General features: G+C 32.0%; 1 protein-coding gene across 2 annotated transcripts; it reads left to right on the plus strand.

Moving 5' to 3' along the window:
- The first annotated feature begins 1,502 nt into the window (after nt 1-1,502).
- On the plus strand, nt 1,503-7,515 carry LOC139491208 (uncharacterized). 2 transcript variants are annotated; one of them, XM_071278680.1, is made up of 6 exons: nt 1,503-1,521; nt 3,839-3,935; nt 4,164-4,402; nt 5,023-5,170; nt 5,523-5,639; nt 7,197-7,515. In XM_071278680.1, exons 2-6 carry the CDS (start codon nt 3,863-3,865, stop codon nt 7,409-7,411), a joined length of 792 nt encoding a protein of 263 aa, XP_071134781.1. In that variant the 5' UTR covers nt 1,503-1,521; nt 3,839-3,862; the 3' UTR covers nt 7,412-7,515. The 2 variants fall into 2 exon arrangements, with proteins under 2 accessions (XP_071134781.1, XP_071134780.1); XM_071278679.1 differs by lacking the exon at nt 1,503-1,521 and adding an exon at nt 3,141-3,217.
- The last annotated feature ends 12,588 nt before the right edge of the window (nt 7,516-20,103 follow it).

The following is a 20,103-nucleotide window of genomic DNA, read 5'->3' on the forward strand; positions in this document are numbered from 1 at the left end:
TAGTACGGAATTCGAAGTGGCCGTATCTTTGATATTTCATATCAATAATGATCACAGTGTAAATAATTCAAAATCTGCATCCGGGCAGTAATTGTCTGTTCACTAATGTTTGATTGGACAGGTAGTATATGTTTTATAATCTTCTTGGGACTTTAATTTTATGAGAGAAAAAAACAACAAATAACTCTTAGTCCTTAGTTCAAAATAAGAAAGGGAAACAAGATTTCATAAGTTTTTCTTGCGTCTGAAACCCTCAACCAGTACAGACTTACTAAAAAACAAACAATGGAATGGTCCAATGACCTAACCTTGTGGCGGGAGATAGATTTAATTTAGATGTCAACCTCTCTGTATTTTAACTAAAAGATGCAGTTGAAAAGCAAAAAATGAAATTTGATTGAGTATGTTCGGCATTTAAAGAGAAGTAAATATAATTGGGTTTTTTTTGTTTATTTTTTTTCCATATTGAGATTTCTCCACACAAACGACTACTGTCTCTTGTTTGTCTTTTTCAAAGTGAAAATATACTTACCGTGTGCACTTGAGTCAATGTCAACATAGTATTCATTGAATAATAATACACTGCTACATGTACTATTTTGTTGAGTGTATTTTCTAAAGTATATTATATTATTTTATTTAAGGAATGACTGTAAATTTTTTTCTGTCTATGAAGAAATAACATAAAAAAATTTGGTGCACACTGAATAACGCTCGTAGCGGGTTATTTAACAGTGTGCACCACATTTTTTATGTTATTTCGAATAGACAGAAAAAATATTACAGTCATTTCTTATAATTTAATTCTTAATTCCATTTTAAACCGTAGAAAACCATGAAAAAAACGTTGATGACGTCACGGTCACATGACTAAATTATGTCTATGGGCTCATAACAAAATAACGTCAGCCAATCAGAAGACGCGTTACATCCAAAATTAAATTATTTTATTGCAATACGCATGTTGCATATCTATTGTCTGTGTATTGTATATGTTATTGTTTATCATCCTATTGTGTGTATGCTATATGCCCTCCTGGGGCCCTAATTTGGTAAATAAAAATATTTTATTCTATTCTATTCTATACAAAAAAAACTAAAAACAACGTTTAAAGTACATCGAACTACAGAATGCTGCCCGTAAATACAAATAAAGTACTGTTCTCCTGATTATGTAATATCAGTTCTACTCTTAAATTTTTTTAATTTTTTTTTTTGGAAAATTGTAACAGCCGATCCATTTTTTTTTATTTACTTTTTTTGTTGTTGTTGCTTATTTACTTTTTTTGTTGTTGTTGCTTTTTGTACTATTGGTATATGATGTTTAATACTTTATAATGTTCGCATTGTGTATATTGTTGTATTGTTTGCCTACAACCCCTCGGGGTATTAGTTGCATTACTCAAAACAGATATTCAATTTTATTCTAGTTTCCCATTTTTTTTAATATGTTTGATGACCGGTTGCTGTTTATTGCAGGAAACTGCAGGACCAGGCAGACTTTGAAATAGGAAGTAAGAGGTACATGTAATGTCTTTGAAACAAAATTTGGGGCATGCTTTTTATGGTTAAATACGGACAGACTATAATGTTATAATTTATAATATATTTCTTTTTTCCATTTTTCTTAACCACATTCCAAGAGCACATGTGCTCACGCCGATTTTTAGTTGGTTCGTTTGCTACTTTATATTTTTTCTATGCATTTTTTGTAGACTTAACGTTTTTTGGTTGTTGTTTTTTTTTTCTTATATCCGCTTCTTTTTCACATATTGTTTATAAAATAATAACAAAGCTATATAAACACATTATTTTTTTATATATATAGAATAGAAAAAAACATGTTTCTAATTTCCCTATAGTTATAAGCATAATAGTATTTTTCCATAAAAGCAGTAAGCTCTTTCCCCTTAACTGTCATCTTGTTATAGTTCTAAATGAGTAGACCGGTTTTGCTGGAGGGATGTAATTTGTCTCATTTTGGACCTACGTATTTGATAAATGCATAGAATTTTTATACTAGTATCACTCTTTTCATTGGATTTATTGCAAAAATCCAAGATCCCCAACTGGTGCGTATCTTTCTCCTGAAGCTAGCATGCGAAGAGACGTATGCTTTTCATAATTACATGTATCATTCATTTGGGAATAGTTTTGAAAAGAAAAGTATGTCCGAATATTATGTATATATAAATGTAATGGCCATAATTTAGTTTCTTCTGTATGTGATGAAAATAAAGTCCGACTTCTTTCAACAAATTCCACCAAAAACCGGAAAAAATAGATGCTCCTGGAAAGGGGGGTCTTTATCTGAAATATTCCCAAAATGTTAAAATTAGACAGTTTCAATATTCCGAAACAAAATACTAATGCAGATTATGCTAATTTCAGAGATTTAAAATATTTTGTGTCGGAAGATTGAGACATAATATAAAATATGTCCTTCTAGAATCTGTTAATGTGTCAACCATGTGTCAACTGTGTTTACAATTTAATATAAATTAATTCCCTAAATGTTTCACTTTAAACGGTGGGAGGGGCGTACAAAAAAATAGCTTTGAGGGATTTGCAATTGTAATTGAGTGATTTGCAAATTTAACATAATTATGCAGTGATGAATAGTCATCTGTTGATCTGTGTATTAAGACACACAAATGTATTTATCATGAATAATTTTTATTTGTACAAATCGATAAATACACAATCACAAATATCATGTTACACCTTTATTTTTGATATTCGTATTTCACAAGATCTATACACTATTTGCAAATTTTTTATCTCAATAATGACATGTGCCTCAGAGATAAATCAATTTCTAATTGATGGTTGACTGATATTTTATATTTACAACGATAAAAGATTAAGTTGTAAATTCGTTTAAACTGTCTACGTATCTTACGTTTCCTTTCCTCCCTAACTTTTTTTCGCATTTGGATTGAAATCAAAATAAGTTTTGTTTTTGTCGGCATTGACTGAGAAGGTTGGTTATATTCTGAAGAGATATAGATTAATTAAACATGTTAAAGGGTTAAATTTTACAGGTTGTATTCTATAGTTGTTTACAATATTTATGCAAATAAATTAAAAGATACTAGATCATATCTCACATGATACATACATGTAAGATATAATAATGAATATATAATAAAACAACACGTAATGTCCATAATCATTATATATTATATACATGTCCCTTGTATAGAGAAATTATAAGGTAGGAATAGTTTAACTTTTATATTTCAACTTAACAAAAAGGAATATTAAGAACAAAATGATATTTATATTGGCTGCAGCTAATAGTATTTTAAATAAGGAAAGACTTAGATGCAAATTCATGGATGAAGATGTAGATTGGGGATAATTAAGGTTTTTTTGTTTTTAACTGTTTTAACTTTTCTTAATTTAATTTTACTCTTATTCTCTATTCTTTATATGTCAGCACCCTGTTATTCTCATTTCTTTAAATTTGTTTGCCCATTGTCTTTATTCCTTATATTGTTTCTTTTTGTTCTGAACTTTTGGTCCATTTTTACTCTATTCTGTAAACCCAATTCAGACCTTCATGTATAGTGAGACATAATGAAAGATTCTGTTGTTGAAGGAGGTTGGACAACATTCCCGAGATATCTCAAAATCTATGATATATTTTTTTGTAAAGCGTCTATACCCTAACTGTGCTTATATCGGTATATATAAGCATAATACAAAATAGGACAAATGCGCTTCGTGTCGACGTTATTTAATACTGTTTCATAAAAGTTCAAATTCTCCATAAAAGTATTATGCTTTTATAAAGAATGGACATCACATGTACTGTTTCATTTTTCTGTTGTAGAAAAGAAGACAAAACGATTTAGCTATGTATATCGTAGTAAATATTATTGTGTCAGGATTACTGTTTATAGGAACGGCTTTGTCTTACGAATTTACATGTAAGCACTGTGTTTATATTGCATTTTATATCTGTTTGACCCAACTAAAAGTTTTTATATTAGCGATTAGAATATTTTCTGCTATAAATTTCAATCTGCGAAAATTTTCATAAATGCAAGAAAAAGTTGTATAAATGATGTTTATTGTAAGAAAATTGTTTGTTAAAGGGTACATTCCACAAGTGTGTGATGCTTACGGTATCAGACCGTGTCTTCTCTAAATTTCAGTAAACTTTGATAATTGCTACACATATAATATCCACAACACCAATGAAGATGAGTCATATTTGGTTTCGTGGGATGGTGATAGTATCTCCTCTTATAGCTGTAAAATTGGTTTCCATGGTTACGACAATGCCAGCCCTCTCAATGAATACAAAGTCTGTATTCGAGCAACAACATGGAACATTCAAAACACAGAGGTCCGGCTGAAATATTATACTGGACTATCAGATGTTCTTGTAAAGGTTTGTTGAAAAGTCGTTTTTATGAGCATTTTACTCCCTTTTATCAAACACGCATAGTTTACTGATGCAACCGTAATTGTTAAATATCATTAGTTGTTTAATGTATATTCGTCGCTTGGGAAGTAAAATGGATCCAAGGAGAGCGCGGACGTGTTTAATTTGATCCCAGACTATCAAACAAAACCCTTTTTTAAATCTAGTGGTTTTTGCTTCTCTACCAAGCACGCGTAGTATTTAAGAGCAAACTAAGCAAATACTATTTATCTGAAATAACGTGTCTTGGTAGACCGGCGAGCGTCACTTTTTTTCCTGTTTCAATAGAACTTTACAACTTACATCTTGACTTCTCTTTAAACTAAAACATTGTTGTAAAACGCTGCCGTCTAATACAAAACACCGTCTTTAGATGTTTAAAAAAAATATTAGGACGAGAGGCATTTTAGGGTTACAACATTTATATAGGTCATTCCGTAACACTTATACAAAAACTTTTTGTGATTGCATTTTTTTCGTTCAGTGTAATTTATGAACTATACACACAACAAACAAAAACTGGTGCTCCCAGATATACAAAAACTTAAACACTTTTGATACAGATTATAATTATTTTTTAACCTTAGACATATTCATACTACGCATATGATGATCCCACCACAGAGTGGTGCTCCGACTCAGGAGAATACGTAGACATTGAACTGACTGCGCCTGACGTAAACGATGGAGATAATAAGATAATACTAGAAGTCAGAGGTGTCAGGACATACGATTGTAAGTAAACACTTATGCAGATTCTCTATGAACTATTTTGGAAATCTAAGTTTAACTTCATATAAACAGGTCTAGTTTCTGGTTGGTCAGCTGTCACGTGCCAATGAATTCAAATATTATATCGATATTTTACAGTAATTCTTCCCATTTTTGTAAAAAAGACAATTCAGTGAGCACTACCAATTCAGGTTACTTGAGATCAAAGTTGGTTTTCAATGGCGGGTGGGTGTTTTGGCTAAGTCAAACAATACAAGTTAACTATTGACACGTTAATGTGTACATCCTGTCTTATTTCCTCTGGTTAAGTGTAACATTTTATATCCAATATCTTACCTCTGTTTGTATTTTATAGTTGCCAATACTTTGGGTTTTATTATCGGTGGTGCTATAGGAGGCGTACTTCTCATTACATTGGTGTGTATAGTGCTTGTCGTCTTGGTATTTAGAAGAAGAAGTCCTCCAATGGCAGGTACGGTATCTTGAGTCATTTCGTCAAAAAAATCAAATATTCTTTTCCTAGTTGCTCTGTTATATCATATTCTTGTATCATTTTTTTTAAATTTTTGATCGATTATTTTTCAATGTTACACGTCTAAAGACAACATTTTGTCATATGATCGTGACGTCATCAACGTTTTTTTTTTCATGATTTAATCCTTAAAAACGGAATGCAGAATTGAATAAAAGTAATTACTGTAATATTTTTCTGTCTTTTCCTATCCCCTAAAAAGTGTGATGCATACTTTTAAATACAGTTAATTGTTTAAAACTTCAAAAACATTTACCCATAATTCAACATGCCTACGCAGTTGATCCCTTAGCTAATTTAATTTGTGAAGTATGTGTATATGTTAGGTATTGCTTTGTCCGTTCGTTTGTTCGTTGGTCCGTTCATTTGTTGTATCGTTCATTCGTTCATCCTTACTTTGATTTATTTCAATATTTTTCCAAAAACACTGACTAGATTAAAGTGCAGTACATTTATACTATATTTTTATAACCAGGGATAATGGACACTGACAAAAAAATCGAAAAAATGAGTATCGAGTATCTAAAAGCATAACACTTCGGTGGACATATCCTAGTATGATAAATAACAAACTCCCCAACCGCAAAGAACTTCGTTGGACAAATCCTATTGTCACAAATAGAAACTGTGACTGGGAAATGTGTCGGCCTGGAACCTCACACATACAATAAACAGTACGACAAGTCTGCACGGACTCTAACTCTGGGACTAGCTGTTGTAACAAGAGACGACTCTGGTTAGCGCGATGTATAATTTAATAAGTTCAGCATGGAATAAAATTGTGTAGAGTTGGAACTGCTCAGTGTAATACTAAATCCAATCTGCCACATCAAAATAATAACATAGTTTATATAGCAAACCAAACACTAATTCAATAGACTTGACAAATATTTCTCTTAAATGAGTGAGAAAAGTCAATTAAGGGATTACAGAAAAATTAGCGCATAGATATTATGATTAACAATAGAACATACAGACTTATTTATGGAATTAAAGTCTTGCCTTGTCATATACGAATAATAGATCAATTGAAGTAAAATGTCGCTAATTAAAAAAACAAATTAAAACATGAAATTAGATTAGCTTAATCTTCTAAACTTGACTTAAATCTTGCACAATAAAAATAACAAAATCCCTTAGTGAAATATTGCAAATATAACAAAAACAGTGATTTTACAAAATCTTTTACAAAATGTCTGAAAAGTCTCAAAATAAATGTTTGTCCATTTTCCCACTGTGACACTATGCTAAAATAATGATTCTTTAAAATCATTGGAACGTTGGAACGTCATCCAGTAAATTGTGCACATATTTTTGATATTCGGTATCATGTGGATGCTTGAAAAAGCATTCAAGAAACTGCCCGTTAAACACGCATTACCGATTTTCATGTATATAGATATCTCTATTCTTAACTAAAAAAGTTTACCCCCTTACGTATATTAAGAATTATTAGTGTAAATGATGCCTAATTTTAGCTTTTTGTTTCACTTTAAGGATATGTTAATCAAGGTTATCCAAATATACCAGCACCACCACCATATTATGGCACAACAAAGAATGTGCAGACTGGTTACGAAGCGCAAAACTACCAAGATCAGCCGTCCTATCAACAGTACCCAGTCCAAAGTTCATCACAACAGACGACAACGACATCAAATTCACAATCACAACAATCGGGTTCACAGGAACAGTCAAACCAGTCGACTTGAATTTTCTGAATATATATTTAAATACGTTTTAACTGTGATCTAATATATGTGCCATCTGCATCTGTGTCTTTCAATTAATATCTAATAAAATGTATAAAGTGATATTTTTACTTATTGTTGTTCCGAATTGGACCTTAAATAAATATTTTGAACATTAAATTTGCAACTAATGTTGCAAGAATTTTTATCACATACTAATTCCAAGTTATTTTTCTATACAAACTTGTATACATAAGTATACATGCATGTAAATATACTAAGAATTGACCTTGTCCTTGAAGAAACAATGTAGATATTTTTTAAGACTTTAAGATGTTAACTAAGTATAGCCGTTCTCGTCAAAACTATATGTGTAAACCTTCTTTTTTTTAAATTTGCAATATATATTTGAGATATAAAAAACATATACTCAGGTTAACAAAAATTTTAAAACAATCACTGAGAATATTAAGAATAACACTGAGATTTCATAAAGATGCATTGAGATTACAAAAAATAAAAAAAGCACACACTGATAATTGAAAATGTAATAGATAATTTAAAATTACACACTGAGAATTTAAAATAACATACTGAGATGTATGCGCTCTTACTATGCGCACTTATCTAGTTAACATGCATAATCTGAATCTTTTACCAGTTTACAAACTTAAAACAACAAGGGGACATAACTCGTCAGTCTTTCAATTTCGTGTCAAATGTTTATAAAAGAAAAACAACGTATAGAAAAACTAACAAGAAAAATACCCACTTACTCTCGTTACCAAATATAACAAAATGATGAAAAACTTGATAAAAATCTGTGTAAGAAGACATTGGAACAATCTGAATAAAGACCAACTATTCGATGAAATGTTTTCACAAGTACCTATCGTGTCAAATAAACGTAAAAAATTATACAAATTTACCTTGCAAAATATGGCTAATAGTTGAAAGGCTTTTGTAAAGGGGCCCATACGTCCAAGCAAAATATCCCAATTAACTTTAAGTATTATTATGATAGTTTGTCAAAATTATCTCCCCATTACGCCAATCAATTTTGACAATCGTCAAAATGGAAGCCATTGTAGCGATGATGCGCGACCAATAAAGCTCTTGAAAACCGATAAATTTATCCACATAGCCCCATTACGATAATTTTATGCCATTTGTATTTCAAAAGACAAAAATAATTCAAGTAAAACACTTTTATAAGATGCATACAATCCTACATTATGCTCATCAATTTCGTACTCTTTTTTTTGGCCTTTTCATCATTTTTTTATTCGAGGGTCACTGGTAAGTCTTTTGTAGACGAAACACATTTCTGATATATATGATGATTTTATCATTTAACTTAAAAAGTGAATGTTTTTCGTATTTTAAAATCTCAGTGTGTTATTTGAGATTTTTTAAACCTCACTGCTTTTTTATAGATTCTCAATGTGTAATTTTTACGAAAAATTAGTTTAAACATAGTTTTGACAAAATTGGTTTGCCATACTTGACCTGTCAACTATCTGAGGCAAAGTTGACCTGATATGGATTCGGCTATTTCATGTGTATTTATGTACATGTTCTAATACATCATTTCTTTCAAATAGTCGGCTTTTAGTGTTCGTCATAAAGGTAAGTCCTTTAAAGCGCTGTATATGAAAACTATTTAAAAAGTGTTGTTTATAAATTTCAACATTATTTAGAAACTAAAGTTTCAACTCCTTTAAGCAAAATTTATATTGAATTGAGTTTGGTATTATTTTTATGTCCTGTTCGGTCATATTGCTCTTGAACTGCAAAGGTTCTTAAACACCATTGACCTTCAAATAGTCGGCTTTGGGCGTTCCTCGTGAAGTCAAGTTCATAAAAGCGTAATATGAATACAATTTAAAAGTGGGTTTTTTTTTCATTTTTTCCAGAATTGGGTCGATACCTTTGCTGGTGGACTATCAGTCCCGGAGCGTCTCATCAGTTCAATCGTTAGTACTGACTTGATTTATAACGAACCTCATTATAATTGTCCGTTTATAAATTTCGACATGACTTAAATTTTAAACTCCCCTAAGTTGACATTAGATGGATTATTTTTATGTCCTTCCGGTCATATTGCTCTTTTACTGTTTAGGTTCTAATGCACCATTGACCTTCAAAAATTCAAAACGTTGCTAAAGGTGATTGCATCAATTCCTTCATTGGTATAAAACTGAACAGAAAGGAACTTCCACCAAACCTCATGTAAAGGCTCCGGTCTTTCTTGTTAAAAAAAACGAAAAGAAATTTTACCTTCTAATAACTATGTACCATGCTTTATGTAACATGTATAGATAAAGCAATCTCTTAATTGAAAATTTACGTGGATGAGAATTTATACATTCAATAAACAATAGAAAAGAGTACACATTTGAATATGTTTGAATTTGTTGATGACAAAACGGATGTCAATTTCAATATTAACAGTATTAAAAGATCTTATTTAAACATTAAATAGATAACCGTCACTAATAAAATTGATTTAAGGTTCGATGAGTTAATATGAGTAAAATAATTATTTCCGCTCTTTTAGTACAATACCGTCAAATTGAGGATGTGAAATAGCGGTTTTAAAACTATTATCTACAGTTACAGCTAAATTTATGAATCAAATTTCTGTATATATGAAAGAATATAGTAAAAGTTTATGTAATACATGGTAACGAAATACCTGAGTTAATAATTTATGTTAAAATCGATGACATCACTACATGTACAGACATTAAAAACGAGTTGGGGTATATGAACACCGTATGATGGAGCCTTGGGGAAAGGTTATGTTCAGATTACGTCTGTATCATTGATATAGATATCTTTGGTCGCTATCTGAAAAAAATATGACGATTTATGACAGTAGTTACACCATACAATGGCGATGTCGTGTTCTAGAAAACACGCTTAATACGTTGGAGACAACGAAATGTCAACCGCTGTTACGCATGTGATTATAAGGAATAATATAATGAAACAAAACAATAAGATTTTAAAATACATTATTGTTTTCTCTATAAGAAAAAAAAATGCGCTCGTACTTGATAATAATACAATATATGTAATGTCAGATCATTAAAAATAACATATTTGGGTATCAATTTTAGGTTATTTGGATCGGAAATAAACACATTTATTCAAAAACCAGTTGAAGGCATGATACACGCGCTATGTTCTTCTCATATATTTTATGATGGTATGATACTAAACCCCTAACGGAAAATATAGTGCTTGATTTTCGTATGATGAAGACACAATCTTTAATCAATTTTATTGAGGTCTGGAGCTGGCATGTCAGTAACTGTTAGTAGTTCCTTGTTTATATAATTGCCTTTTTGAGTAGTTTCTTTTGTTACCTATTCTGACATCGTACTCGGACTTCTTTTAAACTAAGTTTAACTATGTGTATTTAAGTGTGATTGTTTATTCTACATTGACTAGCGGTATAGTGAGAGGGCTGAGATATCACATACCATGTTAAACCAGCGGTATAGTGAGAGGGCTGAGATATCACATACCATGTTAAACCTCGTCGCATTTTTGCGACTGTCCCAAGTCAGGAGCCTCTGGCCTTTGTAAGTCTTGTATGTTGTTAAATTATAGTATCATTTATATGTTTTGGAGTTTCGTGTGACGTCTATTTTCTTTGAATTATTAAAAATATGTTTAGGGTCAAATTGTAGCCTGCTCCCGGGTTTGTGCTTGTCTCAGCCGTTCTCTGTTCTGTGGTCGGGTTGTTGTTTCTTTGACATATTTCCCATTTCAATCCTCAATTTTATCTTATCCTTATTATTAATTCTATTTTTAAAAAGATATTTAAAATCAACTCCATAGGTGACCTGTCGTTGGGATAAAATAGAGTTTAACTTCCATAAAGAGGCGATTCTTAAAAGGGCTGACCCAGAGTGAACCATCGAAAAATTAAATGGATTCTCAGTAAAACAAAAACACAATTGTATTGTTCGAGGATATGAGAGAGACAATGCTGCAGATATTGGGTTTTTTTTTGGCAATCTCATGTACAATCGCAATGCATAATGTTAGTCAGAATATTTTTCTTAATTTGGTTTTTGCAACATTATTCATTTATTTATGAGTTGTAGAGTCATATTGTTTATTTTAGAAATCCTAATCCCCCGCACAGGATATTTCAAAATGTTCGTCCCCTTTTAAAGCAATGTATATCAAACTATTTATTGTAGTTTAGTCACGAAATATGTTTTAACATATTAGAAACAGTTAATCATCCAAATTATTAGATGACATTGCTTTTTCAGTTTTACTCCACCATTTCCTACATTGGAAAATGCCTGTACCAAGTCAGGAATATGACAGTTGTTGTCCATTCGTTTTTGATGTGTTTTGTCATTTGATTTTGCCATGTGATTAGGGACTTTCCGATTGAATTTTCCTCGGAGTTCAGTATTTTTGTGATTTTACTTTCGACTTACGCGTTGGAATACTCTTCCGCCACTCTTTTGTTAAGATAACTTTACACTATATCAAAGTCACTTTAAAATGTTTCCATGATAACATTTAAAGAACTTTGATGTATTGCCTTGAATAAACTTAATTCATGTAATAATAGACAGAATTGTTTCCTGTTGAAAAACAAGGATTGATAAACATACACCTTTACAGAACAATTGTTCATATTTTCCAGCTGATGATCACCCGTGGCTCAAGAAAACAGAAAGTCGTGTTTTAACAATTCTTTAATCTGAAGTAGTAAAAAGTTCAAATTTTAAATTTAGCTATTAGAGTCATGGTTTTAGATTTCAACCAAAAGAATCTTGTATTTCAAAATTCGTGTAAGGTTTGGTTCATACTTGGCAACCTTTAATCGGATTACAATCTTGATACTTTCGTTGTGTAAAATATACTCATCCCTTCTCGCACAATGGAAAATCAGATTTTCACTTCTGAATTTTATAGGACTTAGCTTGTCGTGCACTATACAATGCTATGTTTTTAACAATGCTTTAAAAAAATTAGTTGTGGTATGATTGCGAATTAGAAAACTCTCCACAAGAGACCAAATGACACAAAATATAACAACTATAGATCACTGTAAGCCAATACCTCATAGTCATCTTTATAAGGTATAAAATGACAGGTGTATAGCAATTCAAACGAGAAAACTAACTGATTTATGAACAAATTGATGACCGAAAAAATATGTAACACCACAAATAAACGACAACACTGAAATACAGAATTCTGACTTTGCACCGGCACATACGGATTTCAGCGGGGTTCAACTAGGTTTTTGGTGCCAAACCCTTCCCCAAGCATGTAAATTGGTGTTACAGTACAAAATAAAACGAATTATACAAATCAGTGGAAAAACTGATCACAGATACAAACAGAAATATATAAAACAAAACACAGAGTGGACTAGAACGGGTAATTATATATCCACACAACAGATATACATTAGGTATTGCATTACAAAAATTAAAAAAAATGTAAAACCTGATTTAAATAACATTGTGTGCTTTTCATAATCAATAAAGGATGTATACGTTTTAAAAATATTCATTATTTATCCTTTTTTGCGAAACTGTCTCAGTGATGCTTCGTTGAAATGATTATCATAAATGATTTACATTCCCTCTAGTAACCAAGGCATCCCTTAATTATAAAACGTGAATTATTATATATGTGTACTGTTATTTGTCTGTTTGTCTTTTTTCATTTTTAACCATGGCGTTGTCAGTTTATTTTCGATCTATGTCCCTCTGGTATCTTTCGCCCTTCTTTAACAATGGGAGAGGATAATTATGTAATGCCATTCGAATGTGTGAATATATTCTAAACATCTAAATTTGTCAGAAAATACATGGTCAAGATTTATGAACATTTAAAACACTCGACTACGCCTTTGGGCGTTGGTTATTCATAAAAAAAAAAATTGGTTAACCTATACGTAGAAACAATGTTGCCTTTGAAATAGTGACTACGATTACAATTTTAACATTTTTAACACAAGCAATGTATTACAAAAGTTCAGTTGTTGCAAAATACGCGGTTCTGGTTTTATTTTTGAACATAATTGTTTACATTAATTATTTGTAATGGATTCTAATGACAGTTATAAAACGGAGCTAAGTTACCAATTGATATGTATATGCTGTGTACAAGATGTAAGTTGTAAATTATGATTTGTACAGTGTTTTTGTACAAGTTATATCTTGACTTACATCTAGAAATTAAAAATGAGAGTCGGTTGAAAACAAAACTTTACGACAAAAGAGATGATTTCAGCTTTCCAATTGTGAACTTTTCATTTCGAAGTAGCAACATTCCAGCAGCACCCGCATACGGGGTATATATCTCCCAATTGATACGATATTCCCGTGCTTGCATTTCCTATCATGATTTTCTTGATAGAGGGTTGCTACTCACAAGGAAGCTATTAAACCAAGAGTTCTAAATGGTGAAGTGGAAATCATCCCTTCGTAAATATTACGGACGCCACCACGAGTTGGTTGACCGTTATTGAATAACCGTTTCACAAATGATATCGGATATGTTCCTTACGTCGTAACTACAATCCCCTTCTCTTTCATGAATGTGACCTACCTAATTAGACTATTTACCGGATTTGATTTTACATAAGCAACACGACGGGTGCCACATGTGGCGCAGGATCTGTTTAGCCTTCCGGAGCACCTGAGATCACCCCTAGTTTTTGGTGTGGTTCATGTTGCTTATTCTTAAGTTTTCTATGTTGTGTCATGTGTACTATTGTTTGTCTGTTTGTCTTTTTCATTTTTAGCCATAGCGTTGTCAGTTTATTTTCGATTTATGAGATTGACTGTCCCTCTGGTATCTTTCGTCCCTCTTTTATAAGTTTTTTTGCCACATGCTTTCATGCATCAGGCGAATAAAGTTGATATTTTAAAATGTATCAGTTTAATGTCTTCAATTCAATTTGTATACTTAAACTTTACTTTTAGCACTATTCTTATTGTCTTCAAACTTGAAATGAGGATACCTGAATGGTTTAAGTTCTAATTTTATTTCTTTCCATATACCAAAATCATATCCATAAAAAGTAGTTTTGTATTATAAACTGTCAGAGTATCTATCAAATGACAATAGTACTAAAGATAACTATTTCCTTTATACATGACATGTATACATGTTAATCAACATTCAATTATGTAATATTTTTGCGATATGACGACATAATTAATGGCCACATCCCTTCGTGACAATCTGATACAAAACATTGTTCTGCAAATGGTCCCTACAATTTCAATTTACTGCGTCTTCTCACGTTCTCCAACAGACTCTAATTTCAGTGTAATAAATATCATTATCAAATTAGTATCCTGTGTTCGTATCAATTTGAGTCCAAGTTCAATGTCCAAGTATCAATTTACTATATTTCAGTTTATCTAAGAACTGAATGCTTGTTTTTGTAACTTTATTGGGGTGTACAAGCGTTGACCGAAGTACCTTTTGTTTGAAGCGCGCAAGCGATTCATTCTAAAAATGTTCGCACGGTCAACGCTTTTATAACCCTATGAAGTTACAAAAAGAGGCATTCAATACTTATAATTATATTTTTTAGCTAGGATCATGAAAACAAGATTTTTATCAAGTTTTAAATTAATTTACCTGCGCACTTTATTGTGGGACCTCGTGTCATCATGAATGAGAAATTTTACTGTGTAATGAAATTTACTAAGGAATAACGCGAGATTACAGTGTTGCCAATCAGAATAAATTATTATAACGAAACATACATCTAACATAATTATTTGTTTATAAATCTTTAATCATGGTCGGCTTTGTTTCTTGGTATAAATATTTATTTTGATAGTTGCTTAATTTTATAGTATTTATTATTATCTGATATTTTCATATGGCTTTAAATGAGTTGTTTGTATTATTGCTGTAAAAACATGGTTAGTGAGTGTTTTATTTGGATAGTTTAATAACGGGATTGCATTGAGATTTTTCTAATATTGTCGACAAATTTATGGATTCTGTACATCTTAAATGTGTGTTTTTTTAACATAATGAATACAAAATGGCAATTAATTCCTTATTAGATGAACACGTTTTAGATACGTAATTTCACAGAGTGACATATATACAAGCGGGAGGTTTTGTTAGCCCCAAAACCAGGTTCAACTAAGCATGTCTTTCTTAAAATGTCCTGTACCAAGTCAGGAATCGTATAAATAATGAGGTTTAATTAAATGAGAGGGGAAGCTTATATAACTATTTCTCTTAAACAAAAATAAACATAGTCATACTCGTGAAACTCGTTTCCATAATAGACCAGCGGTAGAATAAAAAAAAAAATTTTTTAATGCACCCACCGAACACACGGCTAAATTATATATCATTGAAAAGATAAAATTATTAACTTTAATATTAATGATGCCGTAAGCATGAGAAGTGGTCGGAATTTTGCATAATTGAGGTCAAAGGTCAACAATTGAATATTACAAAATTTTGACTTTACTGTCTATTTTGGGCTAAACTTAGGAACATAAAACATATTAAACAATCAGGGGACAATATTTCATTCAACATATATGGAGCCTGTTGGGCATACCATTTTTTTTCTAAATACGTCATTTTTAACATTAAAATTGACGTTTTTCTTTATATGATACATTTTGTTTATTTATGACTTCATTTAGTTTCCATACAAGGATGACCTTGAACTTTGGTAATATTTTTTTTCCATAAAAATGAAGTCTTAAGACGACTTGCTACTATACAAAAGTTTAAAGTCAGGTAAAGGGTGATAAAAGTTAATTTCATTGATTTCAGGTTATTTCAGTAAATTATTTACATTTTTTTTGCAGACAAAAGCTGTCATTAATATTTTTGTTGTTCAATCAAAATGTATTCATATAAGGTTTATAAAATATGATATCATCATATCAACGTTTTTTTGACGTTTTTTAACATTAGGAATGCCCGATCGTCCTATCATAATAAACGGAAATAGCTTCAGTGTCAAAGTAAACTAAACGTATATTAAATCAACAGAAAAAGTGGACAAAAACTAAAAGCAGGTTTATATATGAATTAGCATTATTAAGACGTAGATAGGTCAGGTAATCTAGCAGGTAATCAAGCATCATCATCATCATCATCATCATCATCTATATCTGCCAGGTGTGTATTGATGTTTTTACAAAGGTCTGATGCTTGACATTGACACAGTTCAGTACAGAACAAATTCTGTTCAAAACACACACAACTTTTACTGCAAACTGATTTTCCTTTGCATGTGCACACCAAATCTTGAAGGAAGTCAGATGACATTTGACCTTCAAACAAGACAGGTTCAAGACCACACTTTCCTTCTTTCCAACCAAACTGTAAAGGCGACCTAATAGCAGTCTTGGCGATATGCGCAGTCATCCAGATTTTGGTTTGGAAAGACCTAAGGACGTGCTGTTTGAAAGATGCTTCACAAGGAGGGAGTCGGACCAAGCTAGAATCTTTACATGTGGCTAATTTCACCCGGAAACTGTTCAGATTAGTATGACAGCTTTTGGACTTTCCTTTGGGATCATAAAGCCTAGTTACGAGTTTTCGACTGACGGCTACCGAATCTTCTATATCTAATAAAGATATCTGGGACAAGTCATTGAAATGAACAGGCGTTTCTTTTAGTGCCTTTAGCATGGATTTCTTGCCTATGCCAAATAAAGACGATGTAGTATCACATCCTGTAATAGCGTGTGCAGCTGGTAGGATTTTACACAAAACTGAGTTTAACGACCCACACAGCTCATGAACAGGAATGTAACGCCGACAATCCTTAATACTAGTGATCATTCCTGTTTGAAACCACAATTCAGATATATGAGTCATCTGTGGGAAATAATGTATTAAAAGTACTAGCACGTCCGTATCCGGAGACTTTACAATAATGCGACCGTTTACATCGTTTTCCCTGTACAGTTTGTCAGCATTCAATGCATGCAGAACAATACGTGTATCTGCCTCTTCTTGTGTACTTAACAATTCACTGCAATCTGATATACCTTTGGGACTTATTATTTTCACTTATTTCTGGACTGGGAAATGATCCAGCAAGGTACAGTTTTTGTCCATCCATTAGACAACTATTTTCTTTCATATATTGCAAAGTGAATTCACCAAGAAACTTTATAAGTGACTGCTTGTTTTCACCTGAACTAAGAAATTTTTTCCAGTCTGGAATGATTCTTCCTTCGATTACTTGAAACACTTTTGGATTGAAAAATGACTTTGATCGACGTTCCCGTTCAGAGCTTTTAATGGAATTTTGAATGTCATATCTATCAAAAATGTCAGCAACCACTGAAGCATATTGAAAGCAAGCAACCTGATTGCGGACAAAATCTAAAGTCAATTCACCAAATGTTTTAAACCTTTTTGCATTGATAGATTGCAATAATGCCATGCCATCTCTTATATGGGTGGTTCGGGATATATCGAATATTGGAAGGATTTGACAGACTACTACATCATGTTCCAGTATGTGAGCTAAATCTGCCTTGCAAGTCTTGCGCATTGTACCATCGTCAAGAAACATGGATGTTGGGATTGGGCCAATTGGATAGGACAGAACTTTTTCAACTGTTACATCCTCTCGACAATTTGCCAAAGCTAAGGCACGCCTAAAAACTAACTCTGGGTTGATATGCACATTAACTGTGTCACCAGAACGACACTTTAGTCTAGTTTTTTTCGTCATATCCTCGAAAGACTTTAGTTTAGATCTTGATATCGGGTTATAGAAACTTCGAGACTGCCCATTCGACAAAGAACCATCAACAAAGGATTTAACCCTTTGTGTGCCCTCATTAATAGAATTCAATAAAGAATCTTGAACTTCTTTAGATGCGTGCATCCCAGTTGAAATGTTTATGAGAGGAACTGGATGTAAGGTAACATCAAAAGGATCTGTCATTTTGTTGATGATATGATCTATCAAATCACTAACCTGTTGGTTATCTCGTGTCATTGCTGCTGGTTTCATTTCCTCGTGAGATAAATCACTTTCTATGGACAAACCAGCTCTATCGCGCATTTCTGAACCGAAATGACCGAGAACATGTCTCGTTAATGTCCATCTAATCAATGCAGATTTTTTGCGGGTTAATCCAACAATCCCCCCATGCCCTTTAGAGTCTTTTATAATGGTTTTTTCGGTGGCCATGTCACTCCAAATGCCGTTAAAAGTTCCCTTTTTTGGGGGAATTGCAAATTCACCAGAATCAAATGCTGATTGAACTTTATGAGGGATATCAAGCATATCAAGAATATAAACCGGGGTCCATCTGGAGTAATTTGTTCTGTTGGTTATGAAGAAGTATGGCAGCATATCAGTAGTAGTATGTAAATGCAATGACCACAAACCCTCCCGTTCTGCACGAATGTTTTGAAGCATTACTTCAACCGCGTTCAGGAACATATCCCAGTACTTAAATGTCGGGGACTCGAGATATCCCCAGTTCCTGAATCTTACTGTTAATGGTAATACATGGGTGGTATACAGAATCGTTAACTCGTTAAGTACATCTTTGTAAGATTCCGATTCATCTGAAAACTTTGCTTGACATTTGGACAGCATCACCCATACATCCTTTGGTATTGCATCAATACCATCATTTTCCTCACACCATTTAAAAAACGAAGCAAACCATAACGATCGTAATGCTTCATATACGAGTGTTAAACCTCGAACTGATCGGTTAAACTGTTTCCCTAAGAGCATCTGGTCAACAGTGCATCCGGCATAAACACCAGAATCAACCATAAGATCACGAAGACCTCCATCTGCCCACAATTTGCCAATACAAGCTATAAAACAAGAAAGTGTGTGAAATCCACCAAGCCTCAAAATATGGGATTGAAAAACTTATGACTTTATATATTTAGTTTTGATGTTATATTTGTATTCTCATCGGATTTTGTGAAATGTCTTATCGTTTGTAGTTGTCAATCTAATTTTTTTCCTGTTGTATTCATGTGTTATGGTAAAGATAATTGATCACCCAATTCATTTATTAGATTTTAGTTTGGGTCGACAACTAAATTTATACGATATATTTGGTTTGCAGTTTTATTTAGAAGAAATATTGACAAAGCTAGATAACACAATTGATTATCTAATTACTACCACATTTTTATATTTAAGGAATGACTGTAATATTTTTTCTGTCTATGAAGAAATAACATTAAAAATTTGGTGCACACTGAATAACGCGCGTAGCGAGTTATTTAACAGTGTGCACCACATTTTTTATGTTATTTCGAATAGACAGAAACAATATTACAGTCATTTCTTATAATTCAATTCTAAATTCCATTTTAAACCGTAGAAAACCATGAAAAAACGTTGATTACGTCACGGTCACATGACTAAATTATGTCTATGGACTCATAACAAAATAACGTCAGCCAATCAGAAGGCACGTTACATCCAAAATTAAATTTTTAATAAGTATTGTAATTTTCATTGTTATTTAAGGAATGACTGTAATATTTTTTCTGTCTATGAAGAAATAACATTAAAAATTTGGTGCACACTGAATAACGCGCGTAGCGAGTTATTTAACAGTGTGCACCACATTTTTTATGTTATTTCGAATAGACAGAAACAATATTACAGTCATTTCTTATAATTCAATTCTAAATTCCATTTTAAACCGTAGAAAACCATG

This window comes from Mytilus edulis, chromosome 10, assembly GCF_963676685.1.
Source record: "Mytilus edulis chromosome 10, xbMytEdul2.2, whole genome shotgun sequence".
Taxonomy (NCBI): domain Eukaryota; kingdom Metazoa; phylum Mollusca; class Bivalvia; order Mytilida; family Mytilidae; genus Mytilus; species Mytilus edulis.

Coding starts and splice junctions, on each gene's coding strand:
- LOC139491208 (XM_071278680.1), top strand. CDS start 3,863: ATGTATATCGTAGTAAATATTATTGTGTCAGGATTACTGTTTATAGGA. Junction 3,936..4,163: donor TTTGTCTTACGAATTTACAT/GTAAGCACTGTG, acceptor TCTAAATTTCAG/TAAACTTTGATAATTGCTAC. Junction 5,640..7,196: donor AAGAAGTCCTCCAATGGCAG/GTACGGTATCTT, acceptor TTTCACTTTAAG/GATATGTTAATCAAGGTTAT.